The sequence below is a fragment of the Orbicella faveolata genome, unplaced genomic scaffold (assembly GCF_042242905.1).
Source record: "Orbicella faveolata isolate gen_17 unplaced genomic scaffold, um_ofav_v1 contig_15, whole genome shotgun sequence".
Lineage (NCBI taxonomy): Eukaryota > Metazoa > Cnidaria > Anthozoa > Scleractinia > Merulinidae > Orbicella > Orbicella faveolata.
In genome coordinates this window covers 11,333,183-11,350,625 of record NW_028301542.1, presented here as the reverse complement: position 1 = coordinate 11,350,625, position 17,443 = coordinate 11,333,183, and the positions used below count along the sequence as shown (strand labels likewise).

The 17,443-nt window shown below is 36.1% G+C and overlaps 1 protein-coding gene and 2 long non-coding RNA genes across 8 annotated transcripts in view; 1 reads left to right on the top strand and 2 right to left on the bottom strand.

Moving 5' to 3' along the window:
- The window catches only part of LOC110060703 (uncharacterized), a 25,621-nt gene extending 12,381 nt beyond the window's left edge, over nt 1-13,240 (bottom strand). Inside the window, exons 1-12 of one of the 6 annotated variants that reach the window (XM_089288421.1) lie at nt 12,814-13,240; nt 10,033-10,114; nt 9,163-9,271; nt 7,505-8,067; nt 6,355-6,452; nt 5,801-5,870; nt 3,439-3,485; nt 1,736-1,793; nt 1,340-1,432; nt 1,127-1,183; nt 682-762; nt 258-287 (exon numbers count right to left, since the gene is read on the bottom strand). In XM_089288421.1, the coding sequence (XP_089144547.1) occupies nt 258-287; nt 682-762; nt 1,127-1,183; nt 1,340-1,432; nt 1,736-1,793; nt 3,439-3,485; nt 5,801-5,870; nt 6,355-6,452; nt 7,505-8,065 (1,095 nt within the window). In that variant the 5' untranslated portion in view covers nt 8,066-8,067; nt 9,163-9,271; nt 10,033-10,114; nt 12,814-13,240. Of the gene's footprint in view, nt 1-257; nt 288-681; nt 763-1,126; nt 1,184-1,339; nt 1,433-1,735; nt 1,794-3,438; nt 3,486-5,800; nt 5,871-6,354; nt 6,453-7,504; nt 8,068-9,162; nt 9,272-10,032; nt 10,115-11,148; nt 11,665-12,813 lie in introns of those variants that run through there. The other 5 variants (XM_089288418.1, XM_089288419.1, XM_089288417.1 and 2 more) reach the window with 5 other exon arrangements.
- On the top strand, nt 10,421-17,443 carry LOC149113528 (uncharacterized). The gene is made up of 2 exons (XR_016206837.1): nt 10,421-10,788; nt 17,144-17,443. It is a non-coding gene; the product is annotated as an uncharacterized LOC149113528 (long non-coding RNA).
- Nucleotides 14,011-14,916, bottom strand: LOC149113529 (uncharacterized). Its single transcript, XR_016206845.1, has 2 exons — nt 14,774-14,916; nt 14,011-14,592 (listed from the first exon to the last, which is right to left on the bottom strand). It is a non-coding gene; the product is annotated as an uncharacterized LOC149113529 (long non-coding RNA).

Here is a 17,443-nt window from a genome sequence, read left to right as displayed (position 1 = left end):
AAAGAGACTTTGGAAGCTAAGAATAGTGGTGTTTCAACATGAATACACTAGGTGAGACCAGAATCCTTGATTTATACCCCTAAGCGAGATGATGAGCATCCCCAGCCTTTTCATATGAGAGTCCCCTTGAGGGGCCAAAAGGCACAGAGATGAGATGACAAGATGTACCGTAAATTGTAAAAGGACTTCACTGCATGAGCTCACAGTCTGTAGCTTAAGATAATTATTTAAGTATTGACTAGTTTTTTTTTTCTTGCCTCAAAATCAGACATCTGACTTTGAATCTCCTGTGAACAGAACAAGACACCAAAAATGAACTACTTAAAGAAGTGAGCAAAATGTGATAACATCTTGTTAAGTCTAAAATAGCAGTATACACACGTGAAGTTAGGTTGAAAGATTCCATTAACCAAAGGAAATCAGCATGTGTTAAACACTCAGAATTCTTGAATTATTCAAATCCCTCAAAAATCCCATTCTAATAAAATAGCTTCATAGGGATCTAAACAGTGATCTATCTGAAATGTCTGCATACATTTAGCAATCAATAGAATCTGGTTTACAACTAACAATACAGTACATGTAGTTTGCCAGTTTGTCACCTCTCTTACAAAGAAAGATCTTACGGTTTCAGATTACATACTAATAACAAGCACAGACAGGACAAAGTTTGATCTCTACCTGCACATGTACGGCAACTTCATGCTGCCGTTTCATTTCATTGATGTGGTGAGCCACTCCAGTCATGGCAAACAAGGCATCCTAATACACACAGGTATACCAATTACACAGGAATTATAAATCAGTATGTAACTAAAAAGACGTTGTGTTTTGAATCTTTTATCTTTGCAGTTCCAGGTCTCTTTTGAAAACCATATTTGTGGCAAAATCACAGCTAAGGAAATGTTTCAGCTGCCATTTGAATAAATTAACTTCAAAATTAATATGAAAGTTGTGTTACTACAAGGCTGCAATATCAACTGCTATATCATCTTTAGGTTTTGATGCACACCATGGTGTGAGTGAAGTTAACATCACTTTTGCAAGAGAAACATATTTCTGCTGGCAATGTAACAGTTATGAGACAATATTGATTCAATCCCTCAAATGTTACCCTGATACTTACAGATATTATATCATAACCTTCAGGATCACTTTCTTTGTCAAAATGCTTTTGTATATCCTGGCAAGAAAAATTGTAAAACCTTTAAATACCACTGCACATATACAGTGACAATATGTACAGTACACATTTCTCTGAGGGTCACAATTTCCGTAGTGTCAAGAGTATTAAGTCTTATTGATAGGAGAGTCTTTATTACAGGTAGTGTTTATTTACCTGCAGTAGTAAGTGATATTTCAGGATTCTTTGCACAGGTTTCAACAAATATGACCCAAGGGGAAGGGAATGACCAAGTTCAATTTGAATGTTCTGAAGAAAAAATATAAACAAATAGTGAAATAAGGTCAAGTAGATAAGTAAATTATATGCATGAATGAAGGAGAGAAAAAAGGATGGAAGGTCAAGGAAAAAAGCAAAGGTGAAGGAGAATGAATGAAGGAATTAAAAAAGCAATGACTGAATGAACAAATGATTGAATGAATGAACAAATGAATGGATAAATGAACAAATAAATGATGATGGATGCATGCATGCATGCATGAATGAATGAATAAATGAATATATAAATGAGTGAAAGAATGAATGAATGAATGAATGAATGAATAGTAATACCTTTATAAATTCTGCCGTCTCTTTTTTCTGTGTAGACTTTGTTAGTACCTCGACAGACCTATCAAGTAACAACAAGTGTCATAATCAAATCAATGAACCTGTTATTACAGAGATTTTAAAAGTATATGATCCCAGCTTTAGAATATCATAACCATTCAATATAAGTTGGTTGAAATAATACTCTCCTTAAAGATAGGATACAGGTGCACCTCCATAGAACAGACACCTAGCCAGTTCAATAGGTCCCCAAGAAAACAAAATTTATATAATCTCTCCCCTTATAGTACAAACATCTTCATAATACAGACAGTAAGCTCTGCTCCAAGAGGTTTGATTGTACCACACTTCAGTGACTCTCAGCTACACTTCAATACCAAATATTTGAGAGCTCTTAATATTGAGAGCATGATGGTCTGAAAGGGTGAAACCTAGAGTGGACAAGCACTCCTCTAGTGTGAGGAGGTGTAGAAGGGGTAGTCCTTGTCCTCTCTACTTTCCACAGAGAGCTGTGGCAGGATATACATAGAGCAAGTGTAAAAGACACCTGCTTGACTACTAGTAATGATATCTCCCTAACCTCTCATTCTGTGAAATGAGGCAAATAATAGGTGCAGAGGCAATGACTGAATGAAGTTTTCATTTACAACTAATTAAAATGTCACTGTCTATAATTATTAAAACTTACTCACTCACTATACCCATCCACATAAGCTGAGGGTAAATGAAAATTGAATTCTTAGCTTATTAAATATTTTGTTCCACCTTGCTTTCTGTAACTACCTACTGTCGGGGTTTTCAATATGGACCAGATGTGAGGACAATTTTGCCTGCCTGATTTGACCATCTAGACGAATGTTATTCTTATAAAGAAGTTCAGTTCAAAAGGTTTTGCCTGCCTATGAAAACCAGTTGCCCTTGTGTTGAAAAAGTTAATGAGACCAGTGCACTGTATATATCCTTTAAAAATATGTGACTATAAGGTCAACAGGGTTTTTGTGGTTTTGGTATCTCTATAACATCTAAAAATGTATTCAAACCAAGAAAAGATTAATTCTGGTGCTTTTTTGCCATGAAATCAAGCTTTAAATTTCCCGCTTCGATCACGCCCAATGAAGTTGACTGTGTAATGAAAGATTGGTGACGAATGACATCACTTCAGGGACATCTCAAAGCCTCATGTTTTTATTTTGCTTGATTGACGACCGCATTGTTTCACCAACTCCGGTTTGTTTACTTTTTGTCGGCGAAAACTCCTAACCACAACTGAAACAACAATGACCTGAACTAGCAGGATTTGGCAATTCCTGACTTGACGTCACAACCCATTCAGAAACCCAGACTCTTTTTTTGCACTGACTCACAGTCAACTTCACTGGGCATGGCTGAAGCGGGAACTTTAAAGTTAGATCTTTGGGCGTTAAAATGTCAGAATCCAATTTTTTTTCATAGAATACCTTTTTACACATTATAGAGATACCAAAACCACAAAACCTCTCTGTCTACCCATCCACCCGTCTGTCTGTCTATCTTTCTGTCTGTCCACCTGTTCATCTCTCTGGTCATCCTAGGCCACTGATCATTCCTCTGTCCATCTGTGCAAGTATCCCTGTCTGTCTACCTGCCAGCCTGTCTGATTACATTCAGTCTGTCCCTGACTGACTATCCCTGGCTATTAGCATATAATTTCTGCTAGTTAGACTTACACTGGGTAATTTGTACAGTAGTCTGTGTATGTTACAAAGCCCTTCTCCTGAAAAACAACAAAGCATAATGAAAAGGGAGAGACTTAAAACCTAAAGGAATAAACTTGACTAAAATAATTATTATCAAAGAAATATAAGAACCCTGTTTATCTTAATACACCTTTTGCTGTTCATTTACAGAAAATATCCATTCATTTGTGTCCAAATTTGTTTCATTATGGTTAATATACTCTCATTAACACCAATATGACCTTCATTTGCAGGTAAGGAACATTCAAGAATAACACTTGCATATGCATTAACATTCAAAATCATCAAAAGATAAACAATATCTTCCTTTTACATTCATTGTCTGTAAATGTATTTTCATTTTTGTTGAAACAAAATTCGATCGTTGTCACGAAACGACAATCATGTACACTTTTGAACAATCCTTATTCAACAAAAGACTTTCAATAGTACAATTTGCATGAGCACTCACAATCAATTGCATTATTATACAACCATATCCATGAAGGTGACAATCTTAAGTGCGGTGAGACAAACATTACAGCCATAATAACATTTATTTTTGGAAGAGAGAATATCAATTTTGCTGAACAATTTATCCCTCAATTGCATCACTATTGAGGCATCGTGGCAAATGCATGAAACGATACCATTGCCCACATTTAGGCCCTGATTATTCTTTCGCTGTGTTCAAATGGGATTCAATTTCTTCGTGGCATTTGTGGGGAAATCTAAGCGTCACTTTATCACATGTATACTGTAGTGCGCCCTCTGAGTTGTACGCAAAAGGTTCATAAGAGGCTGAATTTATATCTGCAAGGGGAGGATTGTGAAAATACGATTAAAAAAAAGTGCATATGGTCCCTAGTTCTATAATCACATTTTCGGGGAAAATTGGGCGCAATATCTCTGTTCAAAAGAATTATGCTAATGAGCTATTGTTTCCTCTTAACGTTAGGTGAAAACACGGTAATGTCTGTCTCAACGTACTAAAGGTTGTCACCTTCACGGATATGGTTGTATAATAATGCAATTGATTGTGAGTGCTCATGCAAATTCTGTTATTGAAAGTTTTTTGTTGAAAAAGGATTGTCCAAAAGTGTACATGATTGTTGTTTCATGACAACGAATTTTATTTCGACAAAAATGAAAATACATTTACAGCCAATGAATGTCAAAGGAACGTATTGTTTATCTTTTGATGATTTTGAATGTTAATACATATGCAAATGTTATTTTTGAACGTTCCTTACATGCAAATGAAGGTCATATTGGTGTTAATGTGAGTATATTAACCATGATGAAACAAACTTGGATACAAATGAATGGATATTTTCTGTAAATGAACAGCAAAAGGTGTTATCACAGGGGATCACACATTGTTGCTCTCAGTGTAGCACTCAGGAGAGTTATGTAAACAACCTTCCTCTTAATACATGACTGAATATCCAATGCCATCATCATGTGGGTTTTTGAAAGAAATTTTTTGTATTAAAAAACTTGAACTACTACAATTTGAGTTGGGACTAAATGTATATGTAGAAAATGTCAAAAAATGGATTATTTCATTTTTACCACTAATGGTATTCCAGTGCAAATACATGCAATGAAGTTAAGTCTTACTAATATAGCAAATCCAGAAAGGTACATGTACAAAGTAAATCTGAAAGGCAGAGTTAAGTAGACCAATTTCAATATATTAAAATTCAGCCTAAAACAATAGACCTCAGTACGAGGTTCAGGGGAATAACTACACAGTTTGTGGGGTTTATTCCCTGGAGCCTCGTGCTGAGGTCTATTGTTTTAGGCTGAATTTTAACATATCAAAATTGAAGGGTTTCGTGCAGAAAGGGCGTATGGGACATTTTGGGCAGTTCCCTTATGGCTGCTTCGTTAGTGCAAGTGAATAAGGTGCTGAACTGGCTGGATGCGAGTTTGTTTTGTCGTGACACCGGTTCGATATGAGGTTGGTCAATTTTTTTTTTCCAGTCTATTTCTCTACTTCTTTCAAAAATCAAAACATCTATTTAAAAAAAACCGTGCTGTCGAGGCTGCTAAAGGTAACCGTTTAAGTTTGCGCTGCATCAAAATCCACCTTGGAAGGATTCGCTCTAAAAGATGCCGCTTGGAAAACTGAGATTTTTTGCATACGCTATTTCTCGAAAACGAAGTGCAAATCAACAGAAACAATTATGCAACGATGCTTTTCATGTCAAAACAACTCAGTCTGCCAAAAATTAGCTCGATCCTGCAAAAAATAAAAATCGGCCCAAAATGTCACATATGCCCTTTTTGCACGAAACCCTTCAATTGTGCTATTGTTTTGTCTAAAAAATTGCTGTCAAATGGTTACCTTAGAGACAAATTGTTTTGCCACTTCTACAGGATCATCACCACACGTTTCCAGATCAGCTAGAAATGTTCTTCAAAAGCAATAAACCAGAGTAATTCTTACTGTTGAGCACTGTTCAAAAGCTACATAGCTACAGATAATGCAACTCTGGATCATGAGTGGGAATAGGTTACAGCTGTTTTTAATTGAGTGTCACTAAACCAAAACCAAACCAGATTTACTTACCATTTTGTCAACTCAGCCAATCTAAAGCCATAGTAAAACAAAAACTAAAACTGATTAAAAGTAATTGCCTGCAGATTACTTTCGACACTCAATTGGAAACTGCTCTAGAAAAATCTTATAGAAGATTTTAACATCTCTTCAGAGTAAGGCAATATTTAGTTCAACGTAACCAAAACTGGGGAACTGATCTGAGAAGGCCAGATGGACAGACATCAAGACATGTGGCATGACTGTTGCAAACTCAAATACCTTGGCATACTGTCCGAATGGCTGAATTGTTGTGTCCTATCATCAGAGAACATTGTGCATGTTTGAAACATTTCACTCACTTGTTAAAGTCATAGATTTCCTCTATATTCATAAATAGATCTTTGACATCCTGCTCATAGAATGGAGAATTTTCTTTCTTCATTTTAGCTAAATAACCCTGCAAATAGCAAATGAATATATTGCTTAGAATAAAATATTTAAAAACTAATATTAGATATTATACATTCTCTGGAATTTCACAAGCATTAGACAGTAAATTATGAATGTTGTGGCACCGAGCCACCCAGGACTGTATTAAGTCCACTTTCAATGACAAGGTTCAAGATCTAAAAAATCAAGATGTCCACAAGCCATAAATTAACCAGCACATCATAAAAAAGTGTTTTCACATACTTCTCAAACCAACATTAAAAGAAAACTATTTTAATAATTTTAGAATTTACATTACTAACAGTAAATTGTTTGAACCCAGGAGTATCAATTGTTCATGTAGTGCGATCATCAGAAATTATCATAAGTGCCAAAAACTAATTTACTAAAGGCAGTTTTTCACTTGAATATACATTGTATTATGCATATGCAAAAGTAACATTTTACACAGTTGCTTGTTGATAAAAAATGTCCACACTAAAGGTTACTGCATCTGCATATATATTGCTGATGCTGATGCTTATGCTTATCATTACCCTTTAGCAATAGTGATCAACAGCCAGCCTTAAACAGCAGGAGGCTGTAATAGACTATACACTGTGCATGTATTACACGGCCACGAAGAGATACAAAATTTCTCTTTGAGTGTCAACACAAAAGAGAAATTTCATATCACTAAGTAGCCATGTTGTGTTCTGTTTATTCTATTATTTTATAACACCAATGAAATGCCAAACCATTCTCACTTTTGCTGTGAAAGGTGCGATTTATTATGTAACTATGACAATGGTGATCTTTTCACGAGTGAAGATAACATTTTACTTTCAAGTGTGATTAAATATCATGTTTTCACATGAAAGCTCACCTGGTATTTTATTAGACAAGTGTTTACAAAAATTTACATTATAAATAAAAAGATGTCCTCCTGAACAAATATAGTAGCTGACTGAATTAGTTTAACTGACCATTGTGGTTGACTTGGGCTCAAAGTTGACTAAACCTAGTATTAAACTCTTTTGATTCATGTTTGTCTGCAAATTCAAATACTTATGGTAGTACCTCAATAATCTCCTGTAAATGTTCAACATAAGCCTGCTCAGTAGATAAAATTTCCTGTACAACCCTCTCTGTATGGCTGGAGCTTGAGGCGGTGGAAACACGATTCATATTTACATCAAGACAACGAATGGATGATAATAAAGGTACAGACTCCTCAGAGATCGTTGAGGGTGATCTGTCTCCTGAATGAGTGGATGATGGCCGTAGCAATGCCTTTTCATCTGTTTCAAATGCCTTCTTCAGTGAAGAGACCATGTTATCTTGATCAGATTCATTTTCAGATTGTGAATCTTTGTAGATAATTTCAAGCCTTGGTTGAGGTGTTGATTGTTTTTTCTTGTCATTTCCTTGTGTTTGAAGGTCGATAGACTGATTCCTTTCAAGGGTGGGTCGGCGAAAGAACCTCTTGGATGTTTTTTTTGGTGATAAGATTGAGTTAGATTTGGGAGATGTGTGGCCATTACTAATTCGCTGAGGAGAGGCTGCTCTCTTGGAACGAGAACTAAATGACTCCATAGTTCCACCCCCAGCTGGCTGATGGTAATTTGTAATTGGAGACATTGCTGAAGATAAAAATAAAATGCAAAGGAGAGCTTAGTTGTTACAGTACTTGGATGATTCATTTAAACAAAATGTTATAAATAATTGAGAGTACTTAAAGGGTGACCATCGCTGAGAAAACATTCTAGTTTTAAGTTTGGTTTACCATAATATAAAATAGTATTTTTATAAAATATATCAGTCCATAAGGTAAGGAAGCTCAGGGAAGCCAATAAGGCTTATGTAAAGAACTACCTTTAAAGATAGCCAAAACTAAACAATAAATTAAAACTATGGTATCGGCAGGGAAATTTATCTTGTAAATATATAGATAGTTACATTATATCTTTACAATATAATTGAGAGGTACATTGTACTGCATGAAATATAGTCAATAGCTGTAGTAGTTAGTAGTAAAAGCCATGTTTTTCATACGTACATTGTGTATAGATGCAAGGGGATCGATCGATTCTTGCATTTGAGATCATGAATGGATATAGATTAAATAGAATGTTTAATATGAAAGTTATAGCAGGTACATTTGTAAACAGTCCTTGCTACTACAAGTTCATAATCAAACACAAACAAGCTACATGTAAGGTAGTCCTAAGTGTCATAGTCTAGATGGAAACCTGCTCAGTACATTATTCATGATCAAGTGTGACAACAGATCAGCATATTTAAGAAGTTAGAAGCTCTATGAGGTGGCAAAGCCATATACTTTGATTAATAAAATGCAGCACACAAAAACACACTGAAATGAAGAAACTTAATATATGATTGAATGCTTTTTAAAGCCACATAGAAATACAAGTTCCTTAAGTTACTTTTGTCAACTTGGACCTGGACTAATGTTCGCTTGTTTTGAGTTAAGTTCAGTTTGATCCAGTAAGAGGTTGCATCAGTCACCCAATGCAAGTCATCAAAATTAATTTTAGTCTTCTCACCATTTCAGTTTGATGTGATGCATATTGAGTGATGTGACTGACTAGTATCGCTTCACTGTATGGTCCAAATGCGTCAAGTAATTAGCTCATATTTTAAACTTACTGCCTACTTTAGACAAAACAAAACTTACTGCCTATTTTAAACATGCATACCAAGCCAGGGAAACTTACATTGTATCACTGGGGGTATGCCAATTACAAAAACTTACCAACTGCAGAAGCCTGATTTACAGAACTTGTAACTTGAACAGACATTTTGAGTCAACCATTGTTCTGTGAGCTAAAACCATTAAGCAAATAATTATGTCATTACAAAGGGTACAGGCATTCAGTTACCCTAATAAAAAGTAATTAACAAAGAATGTGGAGATTACAAACTGTCTTTAACAATGTACAGTCTAATGCTGCTGTCAAAATTTTAGGAAGTGGAAATTGGGGTTAAAGAAAAGGGATTTCCTTTCATGTGGCTCGCAGCCAAAATGACTTAACCTTTCAAATGAGCCAATGGTTTTGATGGTGATAATTGCTTGGTCATTGATACTTCACAGTGTTTAGTCAGACACGGTCACATTCTAACCACATGTTGATTTTTTTGAACCTGCTCTTGAAAGATCTTTACGTGTTAATACACACAATAAATTACATAATAAATTTATGCAACTTACAGAATGTGTAAAGTGTAACAGTAAATCATAAGCATCATAATGTTGCTAAACATACTACAAAATGTAACAGCTTTCTCGCAGACTAATTGAGAGGATTCCTGTTTTAACTCAAGAAACAACCAAAGATTAACTTATAATAGATAAGAGGATAACCAATCACTGGCTTTACATCTTACTCTATTACTAAGATTAATATTTTTAACATTCATGTATGACATTTTCACAATGCAAAATGTTTTGATCCACTGTACTGTACAGTGTATGCATAGACCACTGCATCAGCATGGAAGGAAAATGCCATCTGAAAATAATCACAGATTATTTCCAGATTTAAATGAATAAATGAATATTGTGTTTTAGGCATTGCACTTTATACCTTTCAGGAGGTTTGTTTAAAATTTAGCCTTTTAGACCAGGTGTTTGTTTGAACCCAGTGTTTATTCAGGGCTCAACATTTCCTAAAAAAAAAAAAATGGTGCTTCAGTTCAACACTTAACATTCCCAAGAGATTCTAAAATCCAATTTCTCCTAATAACTTAATTTGCTCAAAACATTGTCATTAGAGACTGGAAATGAGAATAATAAAATTAACAGAAGGACATCCCTTTCTGTGCTGTACCACTACATGTTGATAATTATTAATAATTATTGATATAAATGATCTAATCATCTAATTGTGGATGGTTTAAAAGTAGAAAAAAAACAACTACAGAAAAATCTAAAGAGGCCCATACTTCAGTATACCAATTCTTAGGAAAATAACATAGTTCTGTCTTGACACGTCAACCTTGACAAACAAAATTTCAGAGTGGTATGGGCTTCATCAGACAACAAAACAACCACCATCCCTGATATCATATTTGTGGCCAATCAAACAAGCTGCAGGAAACCATAACAAAAGTGAAACCAGCCTGATAAAAATCTGTGTGGTTTAACAAAGTTAAACAGCTCTTCCTGACATCTGGTCTCATGTGGGTTCACAACATCTTGTTTAGGTTCATGTACATATTTCCTGAGTAAAATCTCAATCAAATATTGACTGACAAGAATATGGAGAACATAGAAAATCCAGGTCTTGAGGAAATGAAATGTTATGATGGAAAAAAGAAAACTGCTGTAGGACCCCAGCAAGGTTAGTAAAGGGAACAGATTCCACTAACTTTGGCTTTAATATTCTTGGTGTAAGTCAGCCTTTAAAATAATAATAAAGTGAATCCCTACTGTTTACGATTCCATCTAGGGCAAGTCAATGTTAGCTTGATTGTCACAACTTATAATACAGGCCATTGAGTTCGAATGTGATGTTACATGCAAGGTAACAAATGTTGATATTGGCGCGCGGGAGCTAAAATAATAATCAATGAGTTTCCCCAGACATAAAGCATGCCTCATCTGTTGTATAAACAAGCACCTAAATATTACATTTCTATGAGGTAAACTGCACTGCACAGTATAAACACAACATTACATAGGTAAATAACTTCACATTTACCATACTGTGAGCACTGGAGCAAGATCAAAGAACCATTTGTTTCCTTTCATAATTCAGCTAAGGTCATCACAAAACAAAGCGAGACAGGATAAGGTCAGAGTTTTCTGACAGCCCATCACTGACATACACAGATAACATTCACATCAAATTTACGCAACAAAGTACTTTCAGGTCCTGCTCATGTCTATTTCCATGCCTTTTTGAACTGAGTGTACACAATAGGTTGGTTATGACTAAACTTCAGTTTCCATATCAGTGAAGCCTTCTCGTGTTGACAAAATGCGGCACAGATATTACTGTGTTTAATTCTCCCTTTCTCGCTTCAATAATCTCACGTAACAGCTTGAAAAAAAGTTATGGATTTAATATCGAATTTCGTTACAGCTTAGGTTTTGAACAGCGTTTATGTTTACGTAGCATTTTTCGCAGTTACTAACACGAAAGCGACTTCTGGTTAAATCAGAATTTGTCAGAGATCTTTGTTATTTGCATGTTCTTTCCAATAAATATAAACGATTTGTAACTTCCCGCGAGATCTATTTGCTATCGAGGTCGTGACAATTGTCAATTTCACATCACGAAACGTCGCAAAATCTAAGCCATTAAAAAGCGTAAATCATGCAAAGATTATACGAATTTGAGCGTTTAAAACACTTCCTTTGCTATTAACAAAATATTACTTATACGGATAAATGTATCAATACAGGAAAACATTTTACATTATAAAATTAGATCATTGAATTTTTACCTATCGCATGCTGGGAAACATTTTCCAACTTTTTTTATTCCCGACGAAAAATGTTCGCTGCCTTTGAAAGTGGCGACGGGAAAAACCACACATTCACACTAACAATGCTTTTACAGACACAACGGCTATGCAGGAAAAACTAGGCGGCTGTTTATTATTCTTGTTATTTCCTGAATAAGAGGAATGGTACAAGAAAAGTACACAGTGAAATCGAGCGATAAGTTTCCGCAGTGAGAATTCAGAGGGAAAATTGACCAAAATAATAAGACGTACATCAACTCTTACATTGCAGTGTAAACGTGGTACTTCTAGCTACTTGAATACATGCTTGCCAAATATTACCAATTCAAACAAATGCAAATATACTTATTAAAAGATCGTTGTTTAACTACAATCATTCCATCGAGGCGAATTGTTTTGTAGGGTTTGCGGCGGTCTGTTTGAGGTAACTCGCTACCAACACCGAGAAACAGAAAATTTCTGCGTGACATCCTTGTTTATTTAAACTTCTATGCTCTAAGATCAATTCGAGGACATCAGAATTACCCTCCTCACAAACAAGATCGTGGTTTACTTTTCGATGGAACTTTTGTCGTGAACATTCTAGCGCATCAAGAAAACCGGACGCGCGCTCGCGCTGGCTTGTCTAAGCGCACATTTTCAACCATGTCGACAACCGCACAAAATAGTCGCTTCAGAGCAACTCGATTATGTAAAAGAGACATGTCAGAACTTAGAATGCAAATGACACAAAGCTCTGTTTATCTCGAAGACAAGAATAAAGTTCAAAGTCAGCCATAGGAGAAAACAAAAATACACTTGTGACCACCCGTAGCTAACGTTATAACATTACCTGCTTCTGGTTTGATTTTCACGAAGTCACTAAGCCACACATGCAACATGATATTACGACTAACCTTCTATCCCACGATGGAAAGAATAAAAGCTGAGCGCTTTCCTCGGTCAAAATTCCTTCAACAGTCCGTGAAACCCTGGAATAACTCCACACTCTGATTCGAAAAATTCGAGTTCCACTGATCATTCAAGGGAAGATACCACAATAATCAAATCATTTCGAACTGAGACCAGCCCAGGGAATGATCTTGGTTGATGTAAGAAATTTGTAGTCCAATAGACCGGTCACGTTTGATGGAAATCAATTTGTATTCTTGATCCGAAATGTTAATAGGTTCCTGTCAAAGCTCGAGTGGGTTGAATTAATTTTCGCCCGGACACTGGCCGAATAGCATGCTGGGGAAGGCGACTTCGCTATCACCAAAAACTGGGGAACTTGAACGGAGTTTTTGACGACTTTTCCTCTACTGGTGGAAGACAAACTAATCCGAAATCACTTGTGTAAAATTAGCGGAAGTAATAAGAAATATTCGCTAAGTCAATGACGTTTGATTTCAACTATTTCCTTCGGAGATGAGAGCCAGATATTGCTTTAATTCCATCTTATCTTTGAGGTGACATGCCGACTCGCGTGTGTCACGCCGTAATGTAAATCAGTTCCAGTTTTCTTCATCAGTCTTTCTATTGTTTTTTAAGCCATGATTTTTAAACAGACGATTGAAATATAAATTGAACTTTTCATTTTGTAGTTTGGTAGGTGGAATACATTTTTTATGGTTATAGGTGATTAAGATTAGAATAACAATGCCGCAAAGTTTGACAAGAATTCACTATATGATGATGGGTGACACAAGCTAAGCAACAAAACCTGTAACCGGGGTAGCGAAAACTAAAAACGATTTTCAATATGAAACTCACAGCTTACTTTTTTGAATGGTAGCCGTTAGTAGCGGTTCGTGTGCTATAAACGTCTTTGCTCACAAATGTTACTTTTTTAATTTTAATTAAAAATTTATCCAGTTTAAAAAAGTTGCCCCTTGTTAAAAAGATCAGTGGAACACAGGTGAACCTGGCAAAACCGGCAACCTGGGGCCACGGTTTACCAGTGACCGAGTGACTCGATCATTCTACTGCCGAGATGCGCAGTCCTGGCAGGTGGTAAGTACCAGGGCAGAGGCTCGAGCATTTAAAAAAATGTTTGTCTCTATTATTTTAAAGCTATTATATTTATGATTGCACTCAAGAGAACAGCAATAGCATTGACTCCATATTAGTTTTCTTTAAACACTCAAAAAAAAGTTGGAATTAACAAACATAGCAAAATATATACTTCGATAAAGCTGATTTTTAGGGATGTTGTGTTGATCCTTTGTTCGCGAGTAAATCAAAGCATCAAGTATATGAACGGTTAACGTTTCGAGAATCAACTAACCTGTTTCTCTTAGTGATTTAAATTGTTTTTCAACTCATTCAGACGGTGAGTGTAAGACAGGAAATGGCGACCCTTAGTACTGGAGCAAATCGTTACGAAACGCTTCCTTGCATTATAAATAAGATGCGGCCTTCAGTTAACGTTTAAAACAGTCCATTTCCATCAGTCATGTGAAGTTGCCGTTATAGACAAACTGAGCTAAACTGCATAAGACCTACGACCTCCGCATTCAGCTGCTTGCCTGGCTGTCCAATATTTGATCATACCGGCCTTGATAAATGTGCAATAAAAATTATATTTAATTCATTATCGTGACCGTGCCTTGGCATGCGTGTCAGATGAAGAAGGTTTCGAAACTCTGCCTCTTGTATGACGTAACAAGGTCAACAGGCCAAGATCTCAATGCTCTCTGTGGAAAGCAAGTACATCGTATCGGTTAACGTCAATAATCTTTCTATTGCGGTTTTCTCAAAACAGACCCCCCCCCCCCCCCAAAAAAAAAGCCAAAACACATACTCGTGAGAGAATTAAAATGAAGCATTTTACTTGTTCATGTTGCGATCTTCTCTGCTTTGAGGATAATTACTTACCTTTCTAGAGCACTTGAAGAAGATCACTTTATCCGATGAGTCTCTCTTTATAAAACCTACGCCCACTCGAGTCCACGGCTCTCCTTTGTAGCTGAGTGCTTAGCTGACAATGGCTAACAAGAAAGTCAAAGCCGGTCAGTTAAAACAACATTGAAACACGTCACTGAATTGAGTCATTTATTGCTCAATAACCAGAACAAACACTAACGCTGTAATCTGCTTTTATAGACCGTGCATATATAGAGCTGTGTCTCGAAGGGTTAAACCGTATTAAAACATTTTTTTGTTGTTGATCGGAACTCAACAGAGTCTGTCTAGGTTATCTGAGTAAAATCCGGATTATCTTATAATACTTTACACCGGATCACCGATTTGAGATCGGATTTTTTTCGAAAGGTAAATGATCCCTGTTTCCTCATATCAGTTTACACGTGACTCACTAGTCATGTTCCAGTATTCCATGTTTCAAGGGCGGGATTTTCAGTTGGCAAGATAGGCTTTGATAAAATTATCCTTGTGGTATTTATTTTCGCTTGAACTTTAGGCAAAGCACGTGGCCTGGGCTTATTTATCTTGGGAATCAACTGTTACTGTGCATATTAAGCTTTTTACGCAGCAGTTTGGCGTAAATGTGCGATTATTTGTTTTTTCCCCTTTGCTGACAAAAGGAGAACGCTTTCTGCCATTATTGCGGTGGATAAACTGTTCGTCTCACGCTGTTTTCCTGTACATTTGCAGATTGGATTAGTCTGCCGTTTCAATTCAGTAGGTCTCTAAAATCTCCCATACATGTCTCGCGGTGGTTTTGCCAAGTTTCTTAAAGTTTTGGATTACCAATTTTTCCAGTTAGGACCGGCTAGCTATTTCAGGCGAAATGGCTGCAGGTGAATTATTAAAATTATTTCCAGTTCTTAATACTTCGTGGTTTACCGAAATTGTCAGTCCAGAAGAACATCTTGACCCCCTGAAAAAGACGACTTGTTGGTGAATTGCTCCAGTTGGTACTACAGGGTTAATCAGTCCTTCGTTTATAACTGACAAACTTTGTCGGAAACAACTCTTCGCTCTAATCTGGGTCTTTTCAAAGCAATATTAATGTTTGTCACGATCTGCTTGCCTGAACTCTTAGCGAGTACATGTGCCAACTTATTCCTCCTAATGAGAGAAGTGGAATCAAGCCTATATTGATTATCTGAAACAACATTGCGAGTGACAGTGTTGGTGGCCGGAATAACCGTAACACTGATTTTCTGGGAACAAGGAAAACCTCTTGTAACAGGTATACATGTGCAATAAACATTCTTTCAGTTTGAAATATGAAATAAATCTGTTATGACCTCGAGCTCCCACTAAGGACAAAATAAAGTAATTTCTTAAAGGACTTTTATATTGGAACTAGTGCAGAGAAATCATTTCCCCGTAGGGATCGTAAAACTTGATACAGTAACCTCGCGTTCTAAACTTCTAATGGCTTCCTGTCAATTGTTGACTATAATGTTCGACTGCAAAATGACCTCGTGATTAATGGGTTCTTAAAAGTATCCTGATTAAGTCTCCCTGAATAGAACTGCTGTCTTCGTGGTGGTCACGTTTTACATAATTATATAATATTAGTAATAAGAAATTGTAATTCAATTTATATTGCCAATTTTTTTAAATACAAAACAAAATGCGCATTACAGAAAATTTTGATTGTTATTACTCAGCTTAAAAAACAGAGTTTCTGATCAATTTTATTTTTTTAAATAGCATTTTACTGATCCAGTTCGCATTCTCTCATGTAATTATGAGTGAAGGTGAAACAAAAAAAATTAACAAATTCACACCAAATTTACTTGTAAACGTCGACCTATTATTGTTTCAAAAATAGTTACTCTCAGGGTAAATCACGGCAGTTTATTGAATCGAGAAGATCGCTCTTTGACGAGTGCCAGTCATTTCACGATTTAAGTCAGATGAAACATGCAAATTCAGAGCTAAAAAAGGCCTTTGGTTTTCTATATCGCCCTTATAATAATACAAAAATAATTCCTACGATCTTAAGATAATTTTCCGCACGCTCGGGAAAAAGTATTTTTGTTGCTAATAGAGCTCTATGCTGATGCGCCCAACAGAGAAGTCAGCGGCTTGAGCTGCAGCTGTGGTGTGTGACTGCTGACCGGAGTCATTGTTCCAGCTGGTGCAGACAAAGTTGTCTAATTGTTGGGGAGGGGTGGATGCTGTACATTACTGTATAAAAGCCATGATCTCGAGTCTCTCAGGGAGTCCGCTCGACAAGCAAAGTGTTCCAAAAATAAAACTCAAATTTTAAATGAAATTCAGATAAATCGTTGTTCAGAACTTATTTGTTTCATTTTACTTTCCTTTCAGGAGCACATGAAGCTATGTTTATTCTGGGCCAATTCAGTCAAGCTCAGTGCGCCCCACAGAAAGTGGCTCATCGTAGGAAAGCAATGAGCGGAAACGTTGGTTCTTTGATCAAATATTTCAGATACGTTTTTCAATAGTTCATGTCTGGCACCGTGCCTAAGAAGCTAAATAAAAATATGTAATTTTCGACTTAGCGTGTTTAAGGGTAATCCGTTATGTGTTTAATATCGAGCTAGAATAAAAGCTGGCAAAATATCATAATTGATATCATTGTATTGTTCAGGCGGATTTTCAAGAGTC